The sequence below is a fragment of the Hyaena hyaena genome, unplaced genomic scaffold (assembly GCF_003009895.1).
Source record: "Hyaena hyaena isolate Hyena2069 unplaced genomic scaffold, ASM300989v1 scaffold_25, whole genome shotgun sequence".
NCBI classification, from domain to species: domain Eukaryota; kingdom Metazoa; phylum Chordata; class Mammalia; order Carnivora; family Hyaenidae; genus Hyaena; species Hyaena hyaena.
In genome coordinates, this window is record NW_024080657.1 from 1,776,608 (window position 1) to 1,791,353 (window position 14,746).

The following is a 14,746-nucleotide window of genomic DNA, read 5'->3' on the forward strand; positions in this document are numbered from 1 at the left end:
GCTGAACAGGGTAGTTCAGATTATACTGAGTTCCAAGAATTTAAATTGTGTGATAGGGTTAAGGGTGTTGGCCTCTTTCTCCCTGGAAAAGCGACCTCCCGAGCAATCTATTTGAGATTTTGCAATTTGGGAAAATGAACCTATGGAGTACGTGAGCAGGGAGGCAGCGGAAGGAAAAAGACAGAGCTGGGTAACGGCATTTACTGAACACCCACTGTGGGTAGAACCTTGTTGAAGAGATGTTGAGAAACCCACCATGTATGAAAGGTGAATGGTGACAAAATGGTTGACAAGGAAACAGAAGGGAAGCAGGGATTTTCATAAACTGACAGCAGGGTTTCAGTGTGTTCGTGGTGCCCTTAACGCTTTGCACATGTGTCCATAGCTGTGGTTGATTTGCTTCAGGAGCTAACAGACATCGACACCCTCCACGAGAGTGAAGAGGGAGCGGAAGTACTCATCGATGCTCTGGTGAGTCGCACGTCCGGCTGGGGTTCTGCAGGTGTCTGTAAGGTGTTGCTGTCCCCACCGTTTTCTCTGTGAGTGGCAGCCGGTGGGTGTGAGCTCGGTGGCCAGGCTGCACTGAGTGAGGAGGGTCTGAAAGTAGCAGTGCGGCCTATGGGTACTCAGTCCTGGGGAACTGTGTTAAGGGGGTTGCTAGGGGTTGTAGAGGCCCGGCATTTATTAAGTACCTATTGTAGGCAGGCCTTTTCTCATCATTTTCCAGTTACGTGAGCCTTACTGTATCCTCTCGGATGGGTATTCACAGCCACTATTCCCATTTTCCAGCTGAGAGACTGAGGCTTAGGCGAAACGACTTGCCCACGGGCACCCAGCTGGGATGGGAACCTGTGTTCTCTTTGGCCCCGTGTCCCTGTCCTTCTGCCCCTAACTGTGGCGCTACTGGCCTTTTCACCAAGAGTTTTCACAGATGTTTCTTCTCTCCTCTCTGAGCGCTGGTGAGGACAGATACCGTTATGAGTTTACAGACAGGGAGTTGGACAATGTTAAAAGCAAGAACAAACGTTCCAGCTCCTCCAGCCAGGGTTGGATGCCTGTAGAGGCAGGGCCAGTGGATTTCCGTGCGCCTTCTTTGTGGAGCCTGGGCAAGGCCTCAGAATCTTTCAGGCAGCAGGCAGTCGAAAGGAAGAGTTTACTTATGAGTTAAACCGATCCATTCTTAGCACCTCACTTCACATGTGAGGCAGCCCGGATGCAGAAGCACAGCCATCTCCCGGGTCACTCTGCCGGGCCCGCATCCCTGCCGCACAGTCCTGCCTCGCCACATCGGCTCCTCCCTCGCCAGCCACCACTGAGGCCTTTGAGACCAGAGCGGCGCCGGAGCTGGCCAGCCGCTTACCCTGACACTGCCTGTGGAGCCCTGTCCAGCCACCAAGCTGTCTCCTCCCTCAAGGCTCTGTGAATTCACCTTCCTCTCTGTTGCCTTCTGTTGTCTTGTTTTTTCTTTCTGCTAAGGATGTTAGTTAAGTTTACAGTTTATCAGAGATCGCTGCAGTCACTTGTATTAGAAGCACCGGCGTCTCTGTTAGCTTCTAGTCTAGCCCCATCCCAAACCCACTGAATCAGAATGACTGGGACTGGGGCCCCAAGTGATTCTGACACCCCATTGCTGCTCTGCCCACCCTCTCCTCACTCTGTCTCTCTCTCTCAAGGTTCTTGACACTAGAAATTTCCCATGTGCCATGCTTGTTGCTGGCATTTGGTGTGAATGAAGAGGTTGTGAACCCACTGGATATGAAGGACTGTCTGTTATAGAGAGTGAGGCTGGAGTCCAGCAGGGCTCTTTGTGGCTGAGCATGATGAAAATTTCTATTGCCATTTTTCTTTCAAGCCCCTTCCTAGAGTGAGCTGCCACTTTTGTAGAATTCAGAACCTTTATTTCTCCTTTGAACCACTGTGCAGAGAGAAAAGGATGATGTTGGGTTGTCCTTTTGTTTTGAGGAGGATCTGAAGGAAGGCTGTGACACCTGCCCCTGCCCTGTGTCCCCACAGTGTCATTTGTGCAGTCTTACCTACCAGAGGTTAATTACAGTGGCCCCGAATAAGGCTTCCTGCCTGGTCCCTGGGATGATTTTAATTACCATCCTTTGCCTGTGTGAATAGGGGAGATGAGAGAGGAGCAGCCAGCCTGGCTGCTGCCTATAAAACGGACCCAGAAACAGCAGTTCACACAAAAGCCCCCTTTGTGTTTTCTGTGTTGCTAAGCCCACGAACAAAAGCTGGATTGTGCAGATTTTATTGTTTGTTTGGAAAGAAACCGTTCATCCTCAGTCTGGGGAGCCATCAGGTAGCTGCCATAAAGGATTTTCTGTTTGTTTAGTTGTTTTTTATTATCATTTTAAGATTTTGACTCTTACTGCTTTATACTGGTGGGGCTGGTGTGAACCACAGCTGAACATTCCTAGACTTCCTCTGTTATTTGCTTGTGTGCAGCCAGTCAGAAGCCATCAGTAAATAACAGAGCAGAACTGGTGGGTGGTCTTTCTTTTTTTCTTTCTTTTTTTTTTTTTTTTGCCCTTGTGCTGCATCCAGGAAGAAGTTTGATAAGTATTCTCATATTACAAGGGTTGAGTTGTCTTTGTAGTTTTAATTTGGGGCCAATATCAGAGGCCCGAAATTGCATGAGCAGAGGCTAGAGGGCATGCAGCAGAATTTATTGTGGTGTGCAGTGTGCAGTTATTGCCTTGGTCTTTTTCCCAGTTGGAAGTCCTAAGCAATAGACAAGCACATTTGTGGGGAGAGAGTGCTGTCCTGGCATTCTCAGGGATCTTTGGGGTTTAACATTTGCTTCACACCCACTGCTAATATTTATGCAAAAAGTGGATATCGGTGCCGTATAATGCATCGATTTGGTAGTCTGGAAAGTAGACTCTTTTCTGAGGAGCTCTAAATGCGAGGGTGTATTGCTTTCATGGCAGTTAGGACTTCTTGAGAGTTGTGATTAGAGTACAGCTATTTCCTCCGCACCAGTCCCCAAATTTGTCATGTGCTCGGCTGTCGGCTGTCCCGTGCCTTTGCTCACATCTACCTTCCCCTTGGCAGGCCTTGCCCCTCCCTGGCTGCAGGCAGTGTTCCCACTCAATACCACTTAAAGCTCATCTCTTTGAAGTTTCTCTAAGGCTCATCCCCCCCAGCAGAATTTGTGTTCTTTCAGCCCTTTGTATATCCTGGCATTTGTCACATTGGCTTCTGGACATCTGCTGATAAGTTTGTCTTCCCTGAGATGTGATTCCCATCAAGGGAGTGGCCAGAGTGGTAGCTCCGTAATTTACCACCCCATTTACCTCCACCTGGGTCCTCGGGAAAGTTAACCTACTCTCTCTGTACTCCGTTTCTTCTTCTGTAAAATGGGGATAACAGTAGTGCCTGTCGTGTAGCACTGACCTGAGGAATAAATACTCTTTAATAAACCTTTAGAGCAGTGTCCGACACAGAGTAAACACCTACTAATGCCGGCCGTTATCTTCATAAAGCTGTTATGCCTGGCACATACTAAGTACTTCGTAAATGTCAAGCTAAAATGATCTGTGTCACCTGCCATGCAGCGAGATGTTTGTAAGTATTTGCTGAGTTCAGTGTTTCTTTTTCATTTTGACAGATGCTCAAAAGACATTTTGAACAAATACTCAAAAAAAAACTTTGGAAGGGAATGGACCTGAGTAAGACATGGGAGGATAGATGTTCAGTTTAAAAAAAAAAAAATAAAAGGATGAAATAATGATCACGCAAGGCAGAATATTCAGAACGGCTGTGAGATGTCAGCTTCTATGGAAGCAAGGGGGAGGGAGCACTCACCGTCTGTGGCCTCAGAGGGAAGCTTTCACAGGAGGATGTGTGCGGGTGTCCCAGCCGGAGGAGGTGGGAATGTGGCTGGGCCACAACATTGGCCATAATGGCTAGGAGCCACCATTTGGTAGAAAGAGTTTCACAAAAGTGGCTATGGTGTGGAGAGTCCAGACACTGCCTTGCAGACCCATTCTTACACTCAGCTAACCCTACTTCAGTGTTCAGCTTAGAAGTCCTACAATGGTTTGACTTGGGCAGGGTGGCAGTGCATTTGTGCCGCTCAGGTGAGGCTAAGGGTGGCGGGCTTTCAGTTGCTCTAAAGAGATTTATTAAGTTTCTGGATCCTATCACTTTTATCCCTCCCCATTTCTCTTAATGTCTTCACCCGTGTTTGTATTTGTTCCCAAGCAAAATTCACTTGTTTGTTCATTTGCTGAATGTTTACTGCGTGCTTGGTATATTCTGGACACTAGAAATGGGATATATAGCAGTGAGCAAGACTGAGAGAGTCTGCTTTTGTGAGCTCACATCCAGCATAGGGAGAAGCAGTAAACAAACCAGAAACCAGAGAGTGATTCTCTGTTACATAAAGAATTAAAACAGAGTGATGTGATGTACGGAGACTGGGAAGTCACGTTAGATTAGATAGTCATCGGAGGCCTCAGTTCAGGATGACAAGAAGAAACCCGCCATTCAGAATGACCAAGGGCAAGGTGGGACAAGTGCAAAGGACCTCAGGCAGGACTGAGCTTGACAGATTCAAGGAGCAGAAAACTGCAAGCACAGCTGGGGTGAGAAGAGAGAGCGGAGTCAGGGCCTGATTACTCAGGGTTTTGGAGGCCTGGGTAGGACCTTGGGGTGGAATTGCCAGTGTGAAGGGAAGTAACTGGCGGGCCCATAAGCAATGGAGAAGCAACATAGTCTGACCTAACATCCTAGGAAGACCGCTCTCGGCAGCCGTGTGGACAGCGAACTGGAGGGAGCGAGAGCGGAAGCTAAAATATTACAAGATAGGTGGTAACAGGCGGAAATTTTACGTTCTGACCATCTTACCATATGTGACCTCTGAACTTACTACATGATCAAGATTCGTTGGATGTGAGAGGTTTTTTTCTTAGTCGTTTAAATATGAACTTTCCAGAACTCAGGATAGCTACAAAATTTTACTCCAAATTCTTAAGGCTTATTGGCAGACTATCCAAGATAGAAAGAGAATCCTTCAGACCTTCTCCTCTGTCCTTTATTTTTTTTAAATTTGTCCTTTTCTTTTGTATCCATCTTCCCTGGTCAAGAGGAAAAGGATCTGATCATGCCCTTGGACTGTGTCTCAGTAGGTCCCGCTGGCATGTTGTTCAGGGGATCTGCTAACAAGCAGACGTAACCAGTGACTTACCAGAAACCGTCAGGCTGCAGACAGTCGTGATTTCCAGGCCAGGGTTGGCTCTGGTTGACCCCTTCATCTCTGACCGGGGTTTGTTTTTCGTTTCAGGTTTAGTCGCAGGTAAAATTGGCATGAAGGTGGTAGGCCCAAGGGGCTGGATGGAGTTAGACAGAATGCTCATTTGTGCTTCTTAAGATGATATCCAGAGCTATGCATAATATAAACATTTTTCCCGGGGTTTTCTGAGCTACATGTATTTTGACTGCTTTGACCCTTCTACAATCAGATAAAATTGCATTTAACCCAGTTAAACATAAAGTTTCACACTTGGCAAGCTTGAAAAGACTGCCTGTTAGAAGTTAGATTTCTGTAGCCCAAAAAAAAAAAAAAAAAAATTTCTCCAGCCAAATACCCACTCTCTGTAACCATTCCATTCTGGAACTTGAATGCGTTGCTTATGCCACTGTCCCCCCACCCTCCCACCCCCATTTTCCAGACAGCAGAGATGGGAAACATAACAAAGAATCAAGAAAAGGGGGAGAAACAGATAAAGCAGATAAGGCAGCAATGAGGAATTGAAACGGGTAAAGCCGTTTGCAGAACCGACAAGAGTGTGATACCCAGTGGATTTGCAGTGTCTGCTGCTTTAGGATTCAGGGAGATTATAAGTCAATCAGGGTGATTTAGGGAAAAACAAACTGTGACATGGTTCATATTTCCCCCCCAGATGTTTTTCTGTTTCCTCTCACATACTCAAATTGTCCAATTAATTAAGGAAAACATTGCAGTGGATTTCTTTGGTGAAGCTTTTGCTGGCTGTGAGATTTGAGAGCAAGATTGCATATCTCCTTGGGATAAGAGGGGAAAACAGCTCATTCTGGTATTTACGGGCACCCTCAGTTCTGGCATCAGTAGCCTCTGAAAGCTGCAGCTCGTGTCTTTCGTTGTTCTTTACACCATAAAGGGCCTCAAGGGGATAAACCCTACTTCATTTATGACTCAAGTTCACAGATTACTCAGTAATTTCAGCTTTTTTTCCCTCTTGCCAGATGCTTCCTTTAAGCATCACCAAGAAAGAGTAAAGAGGCCTTATTTCAAGCTCTGTCCCTCTTGCCATTTTCCATCCTTGGGCTCAGTTTGAATTGTGTCGTAGGGTGCCCTATTCAGAAGTGCTCAGGGAAGTGTCCGTCTCTCTCCTTTTTGTTTCCCGTCCCCAAAGCGACAGGATGTGTGAGGAAAAAAACAAGAGGCTTAGAGTCAGTACTTGTGCCGCAAGCTTTGTGACTTTGATTAGGCTAGTTAACCTCTCTGGACCTTTGTTTGCCCACCTGTAAAAGCTGTGAGGATTACGTGAGAGTAAATGGAACAATTTATGTAAAAACCTGATTGCAGTACACAAAGGGAGTGTTTTGTCAGTTTTTTTGAATTTAGCAAAATCTGCCATGTTTTACAGCATTGCTCTATACTTGGAAGAGTAGACCGAGATGAGCGAGGGTTTGGTGACTGCTTTCAAAGAACTGGAGTTTTTCTTGGTTCATGAGAGATATGAATAGTGAATGATCAGATATCACATGAGGTAAAGAGCTAGATTCCAGCTCTACTTAGGGGCACCTGGATGGCTCAGTCGGTTTAGCGTCCAGCTTGGGCTCAGGTCATGATCTCATGGTTCTTGAGTTTGAGACCTGCGCTGGGCTCCATGCTGATAGCTCAGAGCCTGGAGCCTGCTTCGGATCCTCTCTTTCTGCTCCTCCCCTTCTCATGCTCTGTCTCTGTCTCTCGAAATAAATAAACATTAAAAAACAACAACTCTGTACTTAATTTTTGATCCAACCCAGTGTAAGATATGCCACACACTTTTATTTAATCTTTATAACTTATTCCCATTTCCTAAGTGAGGAAACTGAGGCAGTGAGAGAGAGGATATAACACAGGTACATGGTAGGTTTTATCTTCCCGTACAGGTTTACTTACTGGCTACTAATTAGATATTCACTACCAGATGGATTATCACTTCTTGATTATGAGGAGTTTCCTTAGTTACTTTCCTTGGTGTGCATCAGGGTTTCCCCAAGGACGGTCACCCTAAGATTGTGCCTAGAGTAGCATGAAGTAGTATCGGCATTATTTCACTGAAGAAGGAAGCTTGGGTTTTGTTTATTTATTTTTTGGGCCACTGCTCAGTAGCTGTTTGGTCGTGACTAAGCTGTTAATCTCTGAATAGCAGCTCTATGATGTGGCTACTGAAAGTTTCCTATAAGGTTGTGTGAATCAAATTAGAGAAATTTAATTGTTGTCTCATGCATTAAGACATTTTATTATGTTAATAGTCTTATCAAGAAGGAATTAGACATTCATCAGAAGTAATAGTTTCATTAAAGCTTAGCATGAAATGTTAGGAATGTTTTGAGTTTAACCCTAAAGTTTGAGGTCAGTGTAAATCATGGCAAGTAACCTTCCTAGCTAAACATCTCTTGGTGCTGTGGTCCAGCAACTTTCTTTTGACTTGAACAAACTATGGATCTGACCTAAGAAGGGACTTTTGCAGGGTGTTTGTTTCAGTACCACAGAGAAGTAGAAAGAGCACTGAACTTGATTTCAGAAGGCCTAAGCTCAGGTGCGCCGGCACTCACTAACTTTGTAAGCTTGAATTTTACTTTGTCTCCTTATGCTCTGATCTATTCATCCTAAGTTGGAGATAATGATGCCCGCCCTTTCTTTGCCTGGGGGTCACTTCAAGACTTGGAGAGATAATGGGATGGGAGAGCACAGGGAGAGCATCCCCTAAAGCATGGGTGGCCCATTAGTTCTTTTGTTCATGCGGGTGAGAAGTGAGTATGGGAACGGGAACATTTGGGGGCCTGTTTTGTGACACGTGTCCCTCTCTCCTCTTGCTTCCTTGCTGCTGAAGGTGGATGGGCAGGTGGTCGCGCTGCTCGTGCAGAACCTGGAGCGCCTGGATGAGTCTGTGAAAGAAGAGGCGGACGGCGTCCATAACACTCTCGGTGAGGGCCGGGGCACCGACCCTGGGACATCTGTGTCTGGTTCGGGGCTTGGCGCTCACTTCCCTTCTTCCTTCATAAGAGAATCAACAGCGGGTGTTTTCTTTCCTTCTGCTCCCAGGCTGCCTTTCCAGAAATGAAGACCCTTGTGTAAATTTCATATAACTGCAGCTCTCGTTTGGCTTGCGGGTAATAAAAGCAGGAATCTGCTAAGTAGGTAACCTTCCTGGACCAAAACTGGCTCTTTTTAGCAGGACTTTGCTTTTTTATTTTATTTTATTTTATTTTATTTTATTTTATTATTTTATTTTATTTTATTTTATTTTATTTTATTTTATTTTATTTTATTTTATTATTTTATTTAGCTTTGGGAAGTATGTATTTTACCATTTTTAAGCCCTGTATGTTGGTTTTCCTTCAATGGGACTACGAACTTTGGAACTGTCTTTATAAGACAGTTGATTTGAAAAAGAGTTAAGTGTTTCTTTGTCTTCTTATGTGTAGTTTACCATGTAAACTAATTGGAATACTGCCGGCAACTTGAATGCACCTTCATCTTATGTTATTGTAAGGGGACTCCTCTGTAGTATTGCCCTTCCTCCTCCTCGAATCTCCCAGGTCTTTCTCCCTGTAAAGTTGCTGAACCTTGAGCCTATTTAAAATTGTGCTTTTGCAAGGCGCCTGGGTGGCTCAGTTGGTTAAACGTCCGACTTTGGCTCAGGTCATGATTTCACGGCTTGTGAGTTCGAGCCCCACATTGGGCTCTGTGCTAATAGCCTGGAGCCTGCTTTGCATTCTGTCTCTGTCTCTCTTTGCCCCTCCCCTCCTAGTTCTCTCTCTTTCTCTCTCCCTGTCTTTCAAATATAAATATTAAAATTGTTGTAAAAGTTAAAAAAATAAAATTGTGCTTTTGGGTAGTCTTCTTTATCACTAGTCGTTGTCTTACTAAAAAAAAAAAAAAAAAACCCAAAAGGTGACATATCTTAAGCAGAGCTTGAGAAATGAATGAGGCTCGGCTGAAGCAGAAATTTTGATGAGATCAGATTTTTCTCTCAGCTCTTTTTGTCTTCCACAGATTTCTCTTGTAGTTTTATACTCTCTTCTGTGAGCATTATCATAAAGAAGAGGGGGAGAGATGGCACCTAGTAAGAGAAGAGAGAACACAACAGTCTGTAACTTGGGGGTTGGCTTTAGTCTAGACCTAGAATTTGGCATTACCATCTGTTAGCCTGGTGCTGGGTTTTGCTGATTAGAAAGCTCATGAAAAGTTTTAACTGACTGTTCTTAAAGAAGGGCCTGGTATAATGGAAAAGCCCCAGGCTGGCAGTCTGTAGAGATCTGTATAGTTTCAGCTTAGTCACCCACCGGCAGCCCAGGAGATTTATCCCTCTCTCGTTTATTGAGCACCTGCTGTTTGAGGCACTGTGCTAGGCACTGGGGTAGATTAAAGAGGAAAGAGGCATGGTCCTGCTCCTTAAGAAGCAGACTGATGGGAAAGCCTTGAAGAGAAAGGAAAGACAATACACGGTGAGAAATGGTATAACAGGAGTCAGTGGAGAGCAGTGTGGAAGTAGGGGAGGGTCTGCAAAGGTCGCTGATGGGGGCTGAATATGAAGACAGATGCATTTTGACCAAGAAATGAGAAAAGGGCCTTTGGATGGGAGAGAGTCATTTGCAAAGCCGTGAAGGGGCATGGGCTTTGGGGTAAGATGGGAATGTACTCTGGCAGTAGTGGGCGAGGGGACCAGAGGCAGGAGTTTGCCCAGATTGTGGCAAACCTTGTCAACCAAGGCAAGATGACTGGACTTTACTGTAGTGGGTAGCAGAAAGCCATCTAAAGCGTAAGCAGAGGAATAAGGTAAGGGCATAGAAGATTAATACAAAGGAGTTGGTTTTCCTAGAAAGTAACCTCAGGTATTGTGGTGATCCTCGTCTCTCAGAGGTCATGTTGCTACTCTGCTTCCTCAGCTTTGTATTCCACTCCCTGAGGGGGCTGGCTGCCCACAGAGTCAGTAACTTGCCACTGGCGAGGCCAGCAGGGGCCGGGGAGTGAGGAAGAACATAAGAGGCATGGTGATTTCTTCAGCTCTTTCTCTTTCAGATCTCAGACCTGATGTGTTCTGGGTATTGGGCTTAGAGAACTCGGAGCTCACTCTGCCTTTTTTATAATAGTAACATATCCTGGGTGATGGAGCAGAAGGGGCCCTGAAGGGAATGAAAGCACTGGATGTGTTAGGCTGGAAGTGCAGGCGTTTTTGTTTTTTTTTTAAAGTGTCCTTTTTTAGTATCAGAGTCATGTAATAACTTTATTTTCCTTTGGCCTCCTAAGTTTTAATTTTTCTATTAAGCAGCAATTTGGCTGTTCTAAAAGATAGCAGGACCAATTATATTTGCTTCTGTGTACCTGACAGTTTCCTCTGCCAGCATGGCCTTTTTTCCCTCTATGCACATTATTGTGTTCAATTAAGGAGATCATGCTTGCTTCCCTTGCATGTCCAGAGAAAGAAGACTGAAAATGAATGATTCTGGAAAGGCAGAGATTCAGAATTCACCATCCCTGGATTTTTTTTCTAAAGCCTTCTGCCGAGTCCCCTGTCCCTTCGGTTACAGGTCTCTGGGGCACCAGCACCGTGAGGACTGAGAGCCTCCGAGGCGGATACACACCTTTCCCTGTGTTCTGCTCTGGTGGTGTTCTCTATTAGCAAAGAGCATCCATCACTTATTTCTTTTGCAAAATTCCCATCATTTTCACTTATGCATATATTTGCAGCATAACTTGAATTAAAGAGGAAAAAAAAAAAACCAAGCCCATAGCATCTCTCTGGTTAATCTAAAAATGACAGCACAGCATCTGGCTAGGAGGCATACAGGAAGTGGGAAGAGGAATATGGTAGCTGGGGGCTGTCGCGGGAAGGGGAGCAGCGTGCTGCAGATGGAAACAAAATTGCCCTCGCTAATGACTGCTGTCTGCCTGCCTGCAGCTATCGTGGAAAACATGGCAGAGTTCCGGCCTGAGATGTGCACGGAGGCCGCCCAGCAGGGCCTCCTGCAGTGGCTGTTGAAGAGGCTGAAGGTAAGTTTGGCTTGTGGGGCTGCAGCTCCAGCCTCCCTTCGCTCCGGACAGGGCTCAAGCCAGCTCGCTGGCACAGATCTTTATCCCTTTGCTGTGGGATCCGCTTTGGGAATCTTTTGGGACCCCTGGCCTCTTTCTTTCCTTCTCTTCTTTTTGTTTCAAAAGAAGAGGTTTTAAAAGTAGCCTGTAAGACCTCTGAAAATATTATGAACATTGTATAAGTACAAATAAGTTCACTGGTACACAGAAGGCATAAGACTGGAGGTAAAAGCCCCCTTCAGCAGTTTCCTTCTAGTTCCACTTCCCAGAGGCAGTTGCTGTTAGCAGTATTCTCTCAGTCCTTCCAGAAGCATTTTGTGTGTATAGGCGTGTGTGTGTTTCACAAACAGAATTTTACAGTATTTTATTTTGCAGGTTGTTTTTTTCACTGAACTAATTAGCTGCCCAGTATTCTGTTTTATGCATATACCAAAATTAATTTAGCCAGTCCCCTTTTTATGGCAGTTTTTCACTGTTGTGTAACAATTTTTCACTGTTACAAGCAGTGCTGCAGTGAATATTCTCATATACACATACACATCTTTTTCCTGCACACTTCTGTTAGTTCATCTGCAGGATAAATTGCTAGGAGTAGAATTGATAGATGGAAGCATATGTACATCAACACGTCTGGTGGACATTGCAAAGCTGTCCTGCATGAGGGCTGCCTCACTGCCGTGAGAGCATCTGCTGCCCCTAGCAACATGGGGTACTATCAGACTTAAAATTTTACTGATCTGCTCCATGAAAACTGGTATTTTATTTTATTTTGGAATTTTAAAACCCGGGCAAGAATACTGGCTTCCACTTGTTTATTATCCATTTATATTCATTTCTTTCCACTTACTATTTATGTCTTTTGTTCATATTTATATTTCTGTTGGATTTCCTACTCTTTCCTTATTAGCATAGTCCCTTTGACTATCTTTTTAACAATTACCGGTGTCTCATGGAGTAAATGAGGAATGAGAGGGGCAAGGGCTTCCCTTAAAAGAGTATTTTAACCAAAGGTGCAGTGAGAGGCAGTTTGGGACTGCCTCGGCCAAGCAAGGATTCCCGGCTTTCTGGTGAGACGGAGGCGTTTGTGAATAGATAGAATGGTTCTCTCAATGTTCATGGCTTTGCCGTGCTTCGGTGTGTCACAGAGATCCAGAAAGTCTGAGGTGCATCAGGTCAGGAGGTTTGCCCCCCACTGTCTTGGCAGGGCTCAGGAGGAATGTCCTGCTTACGATAGCATATGCCCTACGATTACCCCTCTTTCTGACCATCTAAGTCTTCCCCAGCCCTACTCATTTAACCGTTTGTTCCTCTGAAATCTCTGACACAGACTTCTATACCATGACCCAGCCCAGATGCTGCCATCAGTGGGTCTGGGCACATCTGTCTGGCAGAGTAGCAGCTCAGTGTGTGCTTCAGTAGATTGCAACCCCCTGCACGCACATGCACACACGCGTGTGGTCACGCGCCCGTGCACACCCACGTATCCTTACCTTCCTTTCAGGACGAAATCAGGTCTGATTAATTCATGCATTGTCCTCTGTTAACTTCCTTTTGACCTCTTCTCATGAGCCTGGATGCCTCTGATTTTCGGACTAGACTGGTTTCCCCTGTAATTCTCAATGTCTTCTTTCCTCAACATTCAACACGTTTTTATTCTCCAAAGCCTTAAAACGTTTTGGGAGTGAGGAGTGGAGGGAGGAAAGTAGAATGGAGTTGATGAGGTAGGATAGATGGCAAGGACCCGAGTTGGTGGTGGGGTGGCCATAGATGAGAGCTCCAAACGTTTGGATTACAAAATTATCCAATAGCTTTTGTCTCTGAAGTCAAGACCAGTTTTTTTTTTTTTTTTTCAGTTCCTGGAGACTTGGTACTGCTTCTGGGATCCTTCATTAAACCAGAATGTCAGACCTTCTCTGCCCTTCGAAAGGCATTGAAACTTGCCAGTCTTTTTTTGAATTGGTAACAGGAAGGAGAATTGAGACCTTTGGGGCTTTGGCTTAGATTCCATTTTCCGTATGAGAGTAATAACGAGTTCCATTTGATAGTCTAGCAAGCTATTGACTATTTGCTTTTAGGCATGGCGTTTATGTAACCCTTAGGGCATAAGTAGCCATGTTGCTGTCTCTAAAACAGTTTTTCAAGGTTTCAGGGTATCTAAACATTAAAATGCTATTTGGTTATTTTATTAGTAAGCAAGTGCCCTTAGAAAACTCTAGTGCTGCCCAGACCGTTAATGAGAATACTGCTTAAGGGTGAGGCCAGCAAGGCCTGTTTTTATAAAAACAATGCCTTGCTCTTTTTCCTCATAATCTGGGAGACTGCTTGTTAAAATTTTCACTATCATAAACAGATTGAATCTGAATGCTAGACCTAGTTCCTGATTTTCACTAGTGAAACTCTAAAAAATTAGAGATTTCTAGACTCCTTTGTCTCCATCTCTGTCTTCTCTGTCTCTGCTTAAGAGAAGTTCTACCTATGATTCTAATGGACAACCCTCACTAATTCCCACGGCTCTCTGGAGATGTGAACATTTTCGTTACCCATTTTTATTCTGTACTACTCCCAGACTGATTTAAAACTCCATTTTCAGTGTGCCATTGCCTATCAGGAATTTCCCTCTACACAGTGCTGATGCCCTTTACGTCAGATCCCATCTTCTCTCCTTAACTTTTAAAGGCCCCTTATGGCTCCTGGGTGGCTCAGTCGGTTGAGTGTCCAACTTTTGATTTCAGCTCAGGTCATGAGCTCGCTGTTCATGAGTTCGAGCCCCACATCAGGCTCTGCACTGTCAGTGCTTATGATTCTCTGTCTCCTTCTCTCTCTGCCCCTCCCCTGCTTGCTTTCAAAAACAAATAAACATAAAAGAATAAAAATAAAATAAAATACCCTTATACCAGGCCTAGTTGGACTTTTCATTTCTCAGTTTTTAAATGTTGGCCTTATTACCTTTCAGACAGACTTTTTTTTTTTAACTTGCCCCTACTCTGCAAAGGTCAGAATTATTTTGACCTGTGTCTGTCTTTGTTCATGCTCCTCCCTCCACCAGGAATGACTCCTGTCTTATATACTTCTCAGCTATACGTGGTCTTCTTTTTTTTTTTTTTTTTTTTTTAAATTTTTATTTCTAGGAGAGAGAGAGAGACAGCGTGAGCAGGGGAGGGTCAGAGAGAGAGGGAGTCACAGACTGAAACAGGCTCCAGGCTCAGAGCAGGCAGTCAGCACAGAGCCCGACGCGGGGCTCGAACCCACGAACCGCGAGATCATGACCTAAGCGAAAGTCGGACGCTTAACCGACTAAGCCACCCAGGCGCCCCTATACGTGGTCTTCTGTAACCAGTGTAAATCCCTACTCTTCCAGGTAGCTGCCATCATTTTTAGATCTGAAAGGAAATGTATAACTTCTATTGCAGATTAAAAAAAAAAGTCGAGACTTAGAGAGATTAAGTG

At 44.8% G+C, this 14,746-nt stretch overlaps 1 protein-coding gene across 1 annotated transcript in view; it reads left to right on the forward strand.

Moving 5' to 3' along the window:
* CTNNBL1 (catenin beta like 1) overlaps window positions 1-14,746 on the forward strand; it is a 162,568-nt gene that overhangs the window by 54,730 nt on the left and 93,092 nt on the right. The window contains exons 5-7 of the mRNA XM_039227069.1: window positions 374-471; window positions 8,097-8,190; window positions 11,169-11,260. Coding sequence (XP_039083000.1) covers window positions 374-471; window positions 8,097-8,190; window positions 11,169-11,260 — 284 coding nt within the window. The remainder of the gene's footprint in view (window positions 1-373; window positions 472-8,096; window positions 8,191-11,168; window positions 11,261-14,746) is intronic.